Genomic DNA, 13,092 nt, shown 5'->3' with positions numbered 1-13,092 from the left:
ATAGTATGATAATTAATAATGTGCAAGAAGGTCAACGTTCAGCTTTCATTAAATACATAATTAGATTTTTTTGGGTCTCTCCTGTTTTTTTATATTGTGTTCCCATTGAGCAACATTATTCCAAGTTATTATAGGCGTTATAATAACATGGGATTTGTAATCTATAATATATATATATATATATATATATATATATATATATATATATATATAAGCAAGTTTAAAATGAAAATTAAGAACACAATTGAAAAAAACAAACATACAATGAATGTATTTTAATTTTCAATAGAAATAATTGTTTGCATTAAAAAAAAATGTTGATAGAATTCGTCAATGTGAATATAGGGCAACGTGCCGCATTGTTCTCAATTACTTTACGTATGTTCCCAATTTTAAATTACACCACCCTCTTACTGTAATCAGTAATCACTGAATCGCACGCCTCTAAATCTAGTCGCTGTACAGTAGATTTCATGCAAAACACAATTTTCTTAAATTAATTTGCGAATGCCAGCTAAACACGACTCTTTTCACTTAATTAAATTAGACACATTTACAAAACGTCCAAAATAGTTCTCACCCGTTGCTAATTAAACGTTAAACTACACAGAATGCTCAATTTGTTGCTAAGGTTCTGCGAAGATCGCGTCGTGCCTTTATTTCCTTTACAACGTTCAGTTATATTTTCGAACTGTACAGTTAAAATGCATGTTGCTTTTTTTGTTTGGGAGTGTTCTGCAATTTATTATACATATTATGACTTTACCCTATGAGTTATTGAAAATATATGTGTTACACCGAACGGAGATCGTTGTAAAAGCAGAAAATATGGAAATATGTCATGGTTAGTTTAAAAACGTAAATGATATACTATGTGCGTGTGTATGTGTGTATGTGTGTGTGTGTGTGGGGGGGGGGGCTGAGTGTGTCTATACACACAATTTAAAAAAAAATGGTAGCATTAGAATTAAGTGTTCAAATGTCGTTTAGGCAAAACAATTTGCAGTGCAGTAAATGCACCTAACCCTAGTTCAATCATGAGTAAACTATGCAAGTATGTGTATGTGTAGAAGTCGGCCTGATAGTATTTTAAACAATGTACATAAATTACTGAGTTTATGACCACTGTCTGTATTAGCGGGTAGAACTGAGTGGCTTCTAGTGCTGGGATCACAAAATAGACAGACACGTCTTTCAGTTTTTTGGGGTGTTTAAAGTGGTTTAAAAGTCAGGTGTTTGGAGGGATGAAACTCTTATTCAAATGCCAGTCACTGGTTCTGTGATTCGCAGGCATGTAGTTGCCTTGCCTGGCAATGGATAGGAGGAGTGGAAGGGAGGGAGGGCAGGGGGAGAGATGAGAGAGGGGGAGACAAGGGGGAGCGGGTTCAGGCACCGCTAGCACTAGAAGCAGAATGGGACATAGCTGTGGCCCAGGCAAATAGGGCACAGGCCCAAAGAGACGTGCCAAGGATACTTGCACTGTATGGCATCCTCGCCAACCCAGCCTCGACCGACCCCCGCGGTAAGCAGAACCTTCAGTGTGCATTCTGGGGACCATATAGGACAGATGATGTAGAAGACCAACACCTGAGTTACACGGTAAACAGAAAATATGCCTCTCGTATATACATATTATACACACCAAAATGTGTGAATATATACATAGATATATATATATATATATATATATATATATATATATATATATATATATATATATATATATCACATAGAAATGCACCTACACATACATGCACACACACACACAATTTAAAGGAGCAATTGCATACAATCACTTTCATTTAATGACATCATAGAAGACTATTTCTAGATATAAAAATTTGTTCAGGACCATTGTTAATCTGTAGGGGGAAATAACATCTGGTACCCTAGGTACGTTACACTGTTATTAGCATTTTAGTATAATCTCTGTTCCCTATATAAATATGCATATGTATTTGCATAACGGTCCTTGGGGAGGGACACGTACTGCCCAGGGCGAGTCTGCAGGTAAGTCATAGAGAGTAATGGCAATCGACTATGCATGTTCCTCCATTCATTCTGCAGTCGTCTTGTGCAGCGTCAGTAGTTATATTCCTTATTTGTTGTGAATTGGTAATTTTCTGAGCTCAAAGGATGCAATAAATCATCTATTTTTTTTAATGTGACTTAAGGCCTCCTATTTGTATATTGTTTGTCAAGTCCAATGTTACAAATACAATCCTCTGTTAATATGAAGAAGAAGAAAAAACATTTTATGTATAATATATAAAAGTTATATACTGTGTTCGATTATTAAAACAAGTCTATATATATATTTTGTAGACTAGGTTGTAGAACGTTTGAAAGATATTACACAGATATAATATTTTTTTAAAAATAAAATCTTAATTTAATCTGAACATAAATGCACAATTCAGCATGTTATTTTCTAAATACATTGTTGTATTCACCTAGTTAAACAAACGGTAACGTGTGGTATGTCTATCAGCATCCCTTTCGTTATTCTAAAATTGTGGAGATATGAATAACTACATTATCTGAAAATGTCTTTCACACACAAAGAAGCAAATATCTTAATGGCACAGACAGAGGAGCTGAAATTGTTGTTTAATACATGAAAGATGTCCGTATTTAAAATAATAAATTAAGAAAATGCAAATATACCTTTACATATGCATCAGTATTTAAAAATAATACAGTCTGGAACCAACAGGAGCAGGAGAAAGGAATGGCGATCTTATTATTCATGGCTGTCTTGCAGGCTCTATCAGCACCACGGATAGTCAGAGAAATCCTCTCCCAGCAGCACTGCATTTTGATTCATCTTGGGATTTTCCTTCCTCTTCCTTCCTTTTTTAAAAGCTTTTTTTCTTGTTTTTAAATACAAAAAAAATAAAAATCAAATCAACATTTTGTATAATGAAAAGGGTGGGGAGCCCGGATCCAGCGCTGAGCCGGATTAGCATATATTTTTTTAATGCCCTAATTTCCTTGATGTATGTAAATGTAGCTGAGGCGTGCGGGAGCAGGCGGGTGACGTCAGTGGACGTGACCCTGCTGGAGGAGCTGAGAGTGGAGCTGGGGAGAGAGGAGGCAGAGCCCGATGCAGTGGGAGGGAGGAGGTCTGGAGGCGGCCAAGCACTGGAGCTCCGACATGTAGCACTGCACACCCATGTACTATAGCGCAATACGCCAGGACACCAAGGCTGCACCATGCAATGCACATATGTGTCATTGTGTATGTGCCTGGAGAGCATCTCTGACATAAGACCACTTATTACTGTAAATGAGCCAGAGAGATATAATAGATCCATTCTACAGATACCACTACATGTATGATAATGAAGAGGTGTGGCTACGTCAATAGTCTCTTGTTTCATTTTCACCATATGGATCTCCCTAAAAAAAGCTTACACCTCATTTACACATATTCATGCATTCTCATGCTTTTGGTTTTAATGCTGTCAGTCTTGACACCTTCTTTCCTGCTCTCTAAGGGGTGAAAAGGAATTTTTGTTTTGGAAAGTGAATTCACCTTTATTGCAAACATCAAATCAAATATTAGCGACAATCCTTTATTCCAGAATACCTCTAATAGGGTGGCCTGGGCAGTTTTTTTTTAATTTTGCGGAAGGGAAATTTGGTGAAATTTGCGGAATAATAAAATAAATAAAATGACTACTAGAATAACGTAACAGATAAATAAGTAAAAACAAATACAATTGTGTTAGGTGGTTACAGAAAATGTCTAATAATAATAATAATAATAATATAAACTCATGCAACACAATAAAACACTCATGTGCTTGTGTATAGATACATATGGACACATACATAGATATACAATATACATAAATACAATTTGTTAGGCGGGTGTCTCAAAAGTACTAGGGCTATTTTGGAAAATCGGAAACTGGCCTCGGCCATGGAAAATAGACGGATTGAGAGATGGAGAAGATAGATATTAGACAAATGTATAGGTGGATAATATATATATATATATATATATATATATATATATATACACACGATAGATGTGAGACATATAGGATTATATATATGTGGGCATTTATATTTATATATATATATATATATATATATATATATATATATATATATATATATATATGTATCTATAGCTATCCCTCTCTCTCTCTTCATATATATATATATATATACATATATATATATATATATATATATATATATATATATATATATGTGTGTATGATAAAGAGATATATGGCTCAATAAACAATGGGGTACATGGATATATAGTGCTGAGAAATAACACATTTGTACATTTAATGACAGTAATCTAATGTTCATACTGTACAAGGTGCACTCCTAACAAATTTTTTAGTAAATACGGCCAATTGCACAGGCGTTAACTGTGATGATATCCATCTTATTAAACATAAATATGCTGTATAAAATAAACCAAGTGGGACTATTGGCGGATCATGCACATATGTGTTGCAATAGATATGTGGTGTGAAAATATGTAAGAGTTAATGCTGAAACGCCCCTGTTTGTGAGTGCACACTTAAGACAGGCAGTGTCAGAAATCCAGGTGATAATTAAAGGTAGAGAGCTAGTAGGATTGTTATTTTTTTTCCATGCTGTATACAGTACATTGTTTATGTGCAGCAACTACAAAAAGCCTTCTCTCACTATGCCAAAGAAAGCTGAACACACCCCACTTCTTCCACCCTGCCCTCACTCCTCTTCCTCTCTCCCAGGAACTTCTCCCTCTCTCACGCTTCATTCTTTTCTCCTTGTATTCCCTTCCTCTTCCTCTTCTCGCCCTGTCTCTCTCATTATCGCCTCCCTTCACTTCTCATTAACAGTCACAATCTTGAAGCCAATTTAAATTTGCTCCAGTCATGCCCCCCTCTTCCACTCAGCCCCCTCCCTTCTCCTTGTCATTTTCTCCCACGGACAGGTCTCTACTCGCTTGGCTCATCTCATCACAACCCTCACATTCATCTCTGGAACTTGGTCATACTTTAAAACATCAATGACGCTTGGGGGGGTTTAACTCTTCAGATGCCAGCTTAAGATAGAGTATGGCAATTACCTCCAATTATTTTAACCAATATCGCAAAAGCTGCCCATGATACATCACGATACGTACTTATTAAGATAGGTTGAAAACAAACAATAAAATGTATAGACTATTGCTTTGCATTGCAAAACCGCCAACAAAGGAGGTAATACATCAGTGACTATGCGATGTAAATATATGCGATGGTCTTCTATGCTGGTGTCTAGGAACAAGTGATCTTCCAGTGACCAGACATTTCAAATTTGTTCCGTCTGCCAAATGAGGACTATGAGAGGGGTTGGAGCAAATTCATTATCTGTGGCAATGCTGGACGTATACTGGGAACTGCAAAAGACCGTAGCAATGGGTGGACAATGGGGCTTCAGTTCACTAGTAACAAAAGAATTAGGGGGGGAAATGGTTGGGTTTCAGAGCACGTCCTACTCAGCAGAGAGGGCTGGACAAGGTCTAGTCCAGCCCCCCCCCACCCCCCCTAAAAAAAAACTTGCAGACCCCTTCTCTACAACACTTCACTCTCTATCCAGTGTTTATTAAGCATATATCTCAGGGGGTACCCCCTCCCCCTTTTTTTGGGAAATGACCTTCAGTGGTATCTGAAAAGGAACTAAACAACAACTATACAATGGGATTAAGCTACATTTTTCATCGCTTTGAGCCATTTCTGGAGTTGGAAGATAATTTGGCTGTCACTGGTTAGATGGGATATTTTTTTTACTGACAATCTCTTCCTGTTTTGTGAAAACCTGATTCAAAGTGTCTGTAGACATGTAAGTACTTTTCAATATTCATCAGATACCTGCCCTTTGTAACTAAAGGGGAGCGGGACAAGAACATTCTCAGTTTACAGATTTTTTTTAAATCTTTTTTTTTTTAAAAAAAACAACGAAATGTGAACTTCTGCAGGATATCAACTTGCAGCCGAGTTCCTGCTTGTTTTATTCCCAGGCAAACTAATGACCTGCCATGGCTGCATATAACAAGATATCTGTGGATGCTCCAATCTGGATTATACTCTCTATTGGTCTCTGGTTTGCCAGTGGCTTCTATACTCATCAAGACAGACCTGTTGCATTCCGGTATTCAGTTGATTTTAGAAAGTACGATCATAATTAAGGTAACCACGTGTTAAATGGAAAAAAAAGTCATCAGCATTTCTGGTCCTTAGGCTGAAATGCAAAACGCTTTCTTGCCATCACTGAGCAAGAGATGCTGAACACAGTGTAACAATTGCTATTTTATTGCTCTGGAGATCATCTGACCTGATATGACTTATTAAACCCACCAATCATTGCACTGGAGCCAAAACATAAATTGTCACGAAGCAATTAAAACGGATTCATCAACTACATCTTTGAAGTATTGCTCTGTTCTGCAATACATTTTTTTTATTTTATTTTAAATAGTTCTCAACATTACGTTGTGTTTTCATTAGCATTTGTTTTAAAGATCAAATCGACCCTGCGTTGCGTTTCTGTTGCTGTATTAGTCATTAATGTCTTGCTTCTGTACGTTTCTATATGGTTTCGTCTATGTATTGGAAATCTATCAGACTTCCAATATAATAATAATTATATGTGCCTGACCTCTTCTGATCTGTCATGCTCAACGCCAAGTTCAAGCTTGTAAGTCATTGAGGAACTGAAGCTAAATACCGTCTGTACAATTTGCACTGCTCACATATATTAGGCCCTGGCTCTCTCTACCATTCCCCTGCTCTGATCAGTGGGCTTAGACAATGCATAGGGCCCTTTGGCTGGCAGAAAATCTTACCTTGTTGTAAAATCCGATTTTGATTTAAGTATTAACAAATATAGATAATTGTATACGTGTATAGTATCCAATCACGACATAGATAAGGAATAATGTCATCTCCCATTAAGTAGTTGTTTTCCAGACATGTGGCTCAGAGATGCATACATTCATTACGAAAGTCAATCTTTACTGAGGAACTAAGGAATACTATTTGTATTATATTATGGAAGCAGTGTCAATGTTATGTACAGAACAATGAGCCCCTGCCTCCCCTTATGAACGTTAGTATATTATACATCTCATTTTAAAACGTATAGATTTCATCTTAAGGTTTGTGTCGTTTGCCCTCCTCTTCTTCTGCGATATACTAATATATAAATCGCATTTACCTGCTATATTTGGATTTACCATGGCTAAATATTTTTAAAAACATTTTTACAGTAGGAAATTACCAGTTTAAAATATGTGTATGTCTTCTAAAACACCCCAGTAGAAAATAATTAAGTAATTATTATTAATGATATTTTACTGTCTTTTAGTCATTGCTGTGGATTTCAGTCCGTGAAAATGAATATCGAGGTAAATATATACATGTATATATGACATGCATGTTATGCTATGAGTATTTGTATCAGATTTCCCATCCATACATATGAACATATATGTGAGTGTATAATAGCTTTGATGTGTTTTGATACAGGATAAAGACATTGATTTGCTGGTGTTTTTTTTAGCTGTCATTTATGCATTTAATTACATACATGTGTATGTGGTTCTGATAGAATTTATACACACACAATGATCCCATGTACATTGGCAGATGAATGCTGCTATAAAGTATGCAGAACACAGCTGTACATACTAACACATACTAACATGTATCTAACCAGTTATCCTGAGTGTTTATGGTGTCAGCATTTATAGACATTCTTATAAAAGAGATCACTGCCATCGGTTTTCACGTTGTGCAAATCATAGAGGTAGAAGAATACAAATTGATGCAGATGTGTTAAATCAGCGTCTCCCCTCCAAAGAGGACGCTTCATGTGACGTCACTGAGGCGATACAGACTTATAATAGCACATAGGCTATATATATATATATATATATATATATATATATATATATATATATATATATATATATATATATGTAGGCTGCAAAGGCAGTTTTCTGTTTGTTCAAATGTTAACCCCTGATGTTTAGCCTCTTTGTATTGGTCTATTTAATTCAAATATGACTAGTGAACAAAATGCATATGTAATTCCTTTTAACCACTACTTGTAAATGAAGGGTTAAACTGGAGGACGATATTGCTGTATTTCAGCGTGCTTTGTTCAGAAGGCGTTGTGGTAGGGCTGTATCCGATGTCACACATTCTTAGGGCCTTGTACTAGGTGTGCAGAGCCCGATGCAGAGTTATGTGAGAAGGTCAGTTTCCAGGCATATAGGTATTTTTATGTGAAATTTGTTTTGTAATCTGTAAGAAATACAATTATAGGTAGATTGAAGTGATTAATGAATTCATATGTTGTTATTGTTGTTAAATATATATATATATATATATATATATATATATATATATATATATATACACATACACACACATATGTGGACGAAAAAGAGGATTTTTAATCTAGCATGCTATTGGAGGCATTAAACCGGTTTGCTTGTCAATGGTCATGTCAGAAAGTAAAAGTTCAATATATCATTGCACTGTGGGATTATCACGTGAGGACCGGAACAGGAGCATTTACATTGGATATATATATATATATATATATATATATATATATATATATATAGTATGTGTGTATAAGGCAAATAATGTTTGCATTTTTACATATTTAGACAAAACATTAAACCATGCATCTGTGATACGTCTAGTTCATATAGATTTTTATTAACCAACACAAATACATGGAGATCTTGTATGCAGGGTGCACGTATTCAATAACTTATCCAAAGATGTACATAAAAAAATACAGTTCCATGTTATTTACAGTTATTTGCAATGACTGGTTTATTAACAGTTTATATAATATAATAAGACGGGTTAAAATAAAAGCATAATAATTATCCTTATCATATAAACAGACTGTACTTTAGTCTATGAGGGGCACAATACAGACGCAGGAATATGAGCCCAGTACTCAGATACCCTAAGACGTACTTTGATAGTAGTCTTTGATAAGATGTGATGAATTCACTGACGATTTGATAAAAATAAAAAATAGAAAAAATGGTCTAAAAAGGAGATTAGAAATAGGAATATCTCCATGTACCACCCCCTCCCCTTTCATCTCCATCCAGCCACATTAGTCCTGGTGCCATGAAAACCGGTTACGCTGCTGAGCCCTTAAATCGTGACAGTGGATGCAAAGCACGATAGATCAGTACACAGCTAGGAGACAGTTCCACTAAATGCATGATCCCAGAGCAAAGTGCCAATGTAATTACACACTGACTCACTGCAGATCACAGATTGCATTCCCAGTCTGAAACAAACAAGGCCCTGCTGTAAGCAGAATGCCTCCCATCCTCACTACACTACAAGTATGTCAGAGGAAACATGCAGGCGACACGGCCCCCCAGACCTCCCACCCCATTCCTTAGATGTTCCTAGAGGGGATCCCAGGCAGCCTCGGACACCAGGACTCCCCGGGGTGCAGGGCCGCGGGCTGGAGAGGTAGAAGCTGTGTGTAGAGGAGCTGGGAGCTGTCCCTGCGCTGGTGCTGATGGCGAGGGGGCAGCTCGCTGCTGATCACTCATGCATAGCAATAACCGTGTACTTGAGATCTCTATTTTTTTCATCTCTCCATGACATCATCATTACCTTGGTCTCCAGCTTTCCAGGACCTTTGACCTTGCCGGGCTGGTCCACATTTTTTTTTTTTTGGCAAATGAAAAGCACCCTCCAACCCCCCTCCCTCCAATGATGGCCCTTTTCTCCTTTTTTCAGACCGGTGGCAGCAGCAAGCCAGCAAAGACTTCATCTCCTTCCTCTCCCCCCTCTACATGCGAATCCTGCAAGGAGCTGCCCCCTAAACACACACGAGATGTTTTACCATCAGTCTGCCACCATTTGGGGGAAGAGGAAAAACCCTGGCATGCAGAACGCGAGAGGATCAGGATCAGACCATTGAATCATCTTGTCACTTTGGACTGGAATGGGATTTTCTTCCTGGGGCTGACTGAGCTACACAGACACAGCACAAGCCTTTACATCTTGATACTGCTCTTACGGGAGTCTTTGGTGAGCATGAAACAATTTGCAATGCAAATAGAGGCCTGGGAAGGGATGGATGCTGCTCCATGCACCTTGGTGGCTGCTGCTGCTGTTTTCTCATCTCTGATGCACAAATTTGGTGATTATCACTATCGGAATAACTCGCCAGGAGCAAAGTTGGGTCTAAACTTTGATGGCAACAGATCCCTTTGGTTGATTATGGAGCTGATTACAGGCGATGAGCAGTGTGTTGGTCCAGGGGATCATTGTTACAGGACGCCGGCTGCTGTTACAGCGATCCATCCTCATGTGCTCTGGGGGATGTGGATATTCAGGCTGGGACCTGTATACGAGAAGTGGTTGTTATCTTTGGTTATCTAGCTGTATGAGTTTATCGCTTTTCATAAAGCTAGATAACCGAAAGTAAAAACTCCTTCTAAAACATCACAACGCGTGGGATTGTGTTATCCACACAGGGACTGTGGGAAAGTGACTGAACCGAGCAGACATAAAAAATAAAATAATTAAAATAGATCTATATGTATATAGATTTCATATATACCTCTTGATGGGAGTATTATGTGTCCTTATATTTAAACACGGATTTCAATGAGGACCTGGTTTTATTAGCAAAACCCTCATGGAAAATGGATGGTAATGTATATGCAACTTTTCATGTTCAGCATAAAAAAAATATTGATTTTTGAATCGTGACTCTTTTATTGCCAAACAGTGGGCCTGGCTGGGAAACCTGCATTGTCATCAATGTATTTCATTCATTGTGGGCTATTCAGTCAGATAAATGGTTAAATAGGTCATCATTTCATAGTATAATAAATATTGATTTTATTTGGCGGTGTAATACATACTCACAATCTTGTTAAGTTTAAGGACATATATAATGGTCCTATACCTTAAACACTGTACACAGAACCAGTTTATAATATATATCTTGGTGGTTTTAAATAAATAGCCTTTATTACCTGGACGTAGATCCACTAAAACGAGTTTGCTCTCTATTATTCCAAGATTGGTTTCTTACACATTCATAAATAAAGAGAGACGAAGAGTAGAACAAATATGATGGCTGAACAAGTTTCTAATTCTTTTGAAAATGCAAGGACAGATGCTTGTCAATTGTGTGTGGGTCTCCTTGAGGAACTCAGTGGAGCATAAAGACATGATGGAGAAGAGTTCGCCTCCCCCTTGTCAAAGTGTTAAAAATGTTCTGTCTTACTCTGCTCCTAGCATTGGAAATGAAAGTGACATTTACGCCAAAAACCCACGTGTGCTCCTCCTCTACTTGTGTCTGTAGCTGTTGTTTAAGGTTGGGCAGATCTATCCAGGAAACAGCTCTGGCATCCCAAAACTGAAATAATTAGGACGTAGACACAAGTGACAAAAATGGAAAAGGGGGAGGAGATTGAAAGGTGGGTCTGTCCTGCCTAATTGATTCGGTTAAACGGAATGCAGGAGATGTGAACGGCTGGACGCTCCTATTCCCACGCTCGGGGGCAAGTGGCAATGCCATGCCCCGGCAGCCTGTGACAGACAGCCTTGCAGGAGGGGGGGGGGGGAGGTGAGACACAGCAAGTACACCAACACCACACTCATCTCAAGGCTTAAGAAAGTACAGGCATTTACCACCCACAGACATCTGCAGGCTCCCCAATGAGAGCACCAACTGTTTAGCAGTAGCACACTGTCTGCTTTTTGTTCATTTAATAACCACCAAGATGTTTATGCTATAAATGTATTATCTCAAAATAAATGTAGGGGATTTTTCAATGTGAGCAGTCCCAAATGTAATATGGTGTGTATTGTTTTTTTTTTCTTTTCAAGAAAGTCTTATTTGTGTACTAGATGGATTGCATCTTGCTATTTACGCTTATTTCTAGTATAAAAGAGCTTTACCAGTTTAGCCAGAATTACAGCCAAGCATTTAAACTGTAAATCACACAACCTCTACTGATTGAGTTAATTGAATCTGTTTTGTTAGTTATGTGGTGATATTGCTAAATGCACAGTGATATAACAGCACATCTTCCCAGAGTTAAGTACCCATGCATCTCTATTCATTTAAAACTTAGCTTAATCTTTCCCTTATGTATTAGACACATTAACAGGAAGATTATACATACAGTTGGTTGTTTTCATACATTATTAATTGATTGCTGACATATTCATTTGTGGTGTACAGTGTAAAAATATTATCATGGTTGAAACGTGTACAGGTCAATGTATGGCTGGACTCCTATAATTTTCTGTTTAAAAAATGTGTATAGTGTTGTTTTTTTTTATAGCAGATGTACCATGTCATACAGAACATCTTTCATCTTAATATGGTGACAGATGTGTTTTTACAGCTTACTAATTATAGGCTACAAAACCTTGTGTAATACTTTATCCAATGTTTCTAAAATAATTATCAAATTTATTTACCGTAGGCTTAAAAGGCTGTAGAATCAAATGTATTTTGCAAATTGTCCGTTTTTAATAGTTCTCATAGATACAAACACATACACAAACAGTATTATAATAAGTGATGCCACACATAAGGGCCTACATATTCACTAACTAAGCAACCAAGCACAGAGTTACACAATTATAACAACATGGGGCCTATTTATTAAAGTCTTTTCCAAAACAAGGCCAGAAGGTTAGCAAGTGCAGCCATTGGACTGATCAAAGAAACAAGATCCCTATTATCATTTTATGCAATAGATTTCATTAGCTACAGTTTCTTTATGCTCTCAGAATGGAGTGTCCAAAAAAGCACACGAAAGAATAAAGATAACATGCAGAACCCTATAATGTATAAAAAGGGCTAAGCTACAACAGCTCAATAGGAAATTATAGTGGCTGATGGTTTTCAGGACAGTGACATAAATCTCACTCAAGGCTCAAAATTAATGTGATTATAATGCATCTTTATGATTTTATTGAATATTCTTGTAAAAAAAAAAGCAAATTCGATATATAAGAAAAATGTCAGCAATAAATTGTGCACTGTGTAGTCACAAAATTAATGCATGCTGGA

General features: G+C 37.1%; 1 protein-coding gene across 1 annotated transcript; it reads left to right on the top strand.

Annotated features, from left to right (window-relative positions):
• The first annotated feature begins 1,447 nt into the window (after positions 1-1,447).
• On the top strand, positions 1,448-11,861 carry LOC142098127 (uncharacterized). Its single transcript, XM_075180640.1, has 3 exons — positions 1,448-1,522; positions 7,363-7,402; positions 9,786-11,861. Exons 2-3 carry the CDS (start codon positions 7,391-7,393, stop codon positions 10,431-10,433), a joined length of 660 nt encoding a protein of 219 aa, XP_075036741.1. The 5' UTR covers positions 1,448-1,522; positions 7,363-7,390; the 3' UTR covers positions 10,434-11,861.
• Positions 11,862-13,092: the final 1,231 nt, after the last annotated feature.

The sequence above is a fragment of the Mixophyes fleayi genome, chromosome 1, assembly GCF_038048845.1.
Source record: "Mixophyes fleayi isolate aMixFle1 chromosome 1, aMixFle1.hap1, whole genome shotgun sequence".
Taxonomy (NCBI): domain Eukaryota; kingdom Metazoa; phylum Chordata; class Amphibia; order Anura; family Limnodynastidae; genus Mixophyes; species Mixophyes fleayi.
Note: the sequence above shows the minus strand (reverse complement) of the source record. Positions and strands in the feature narration are given on the sequence as shown.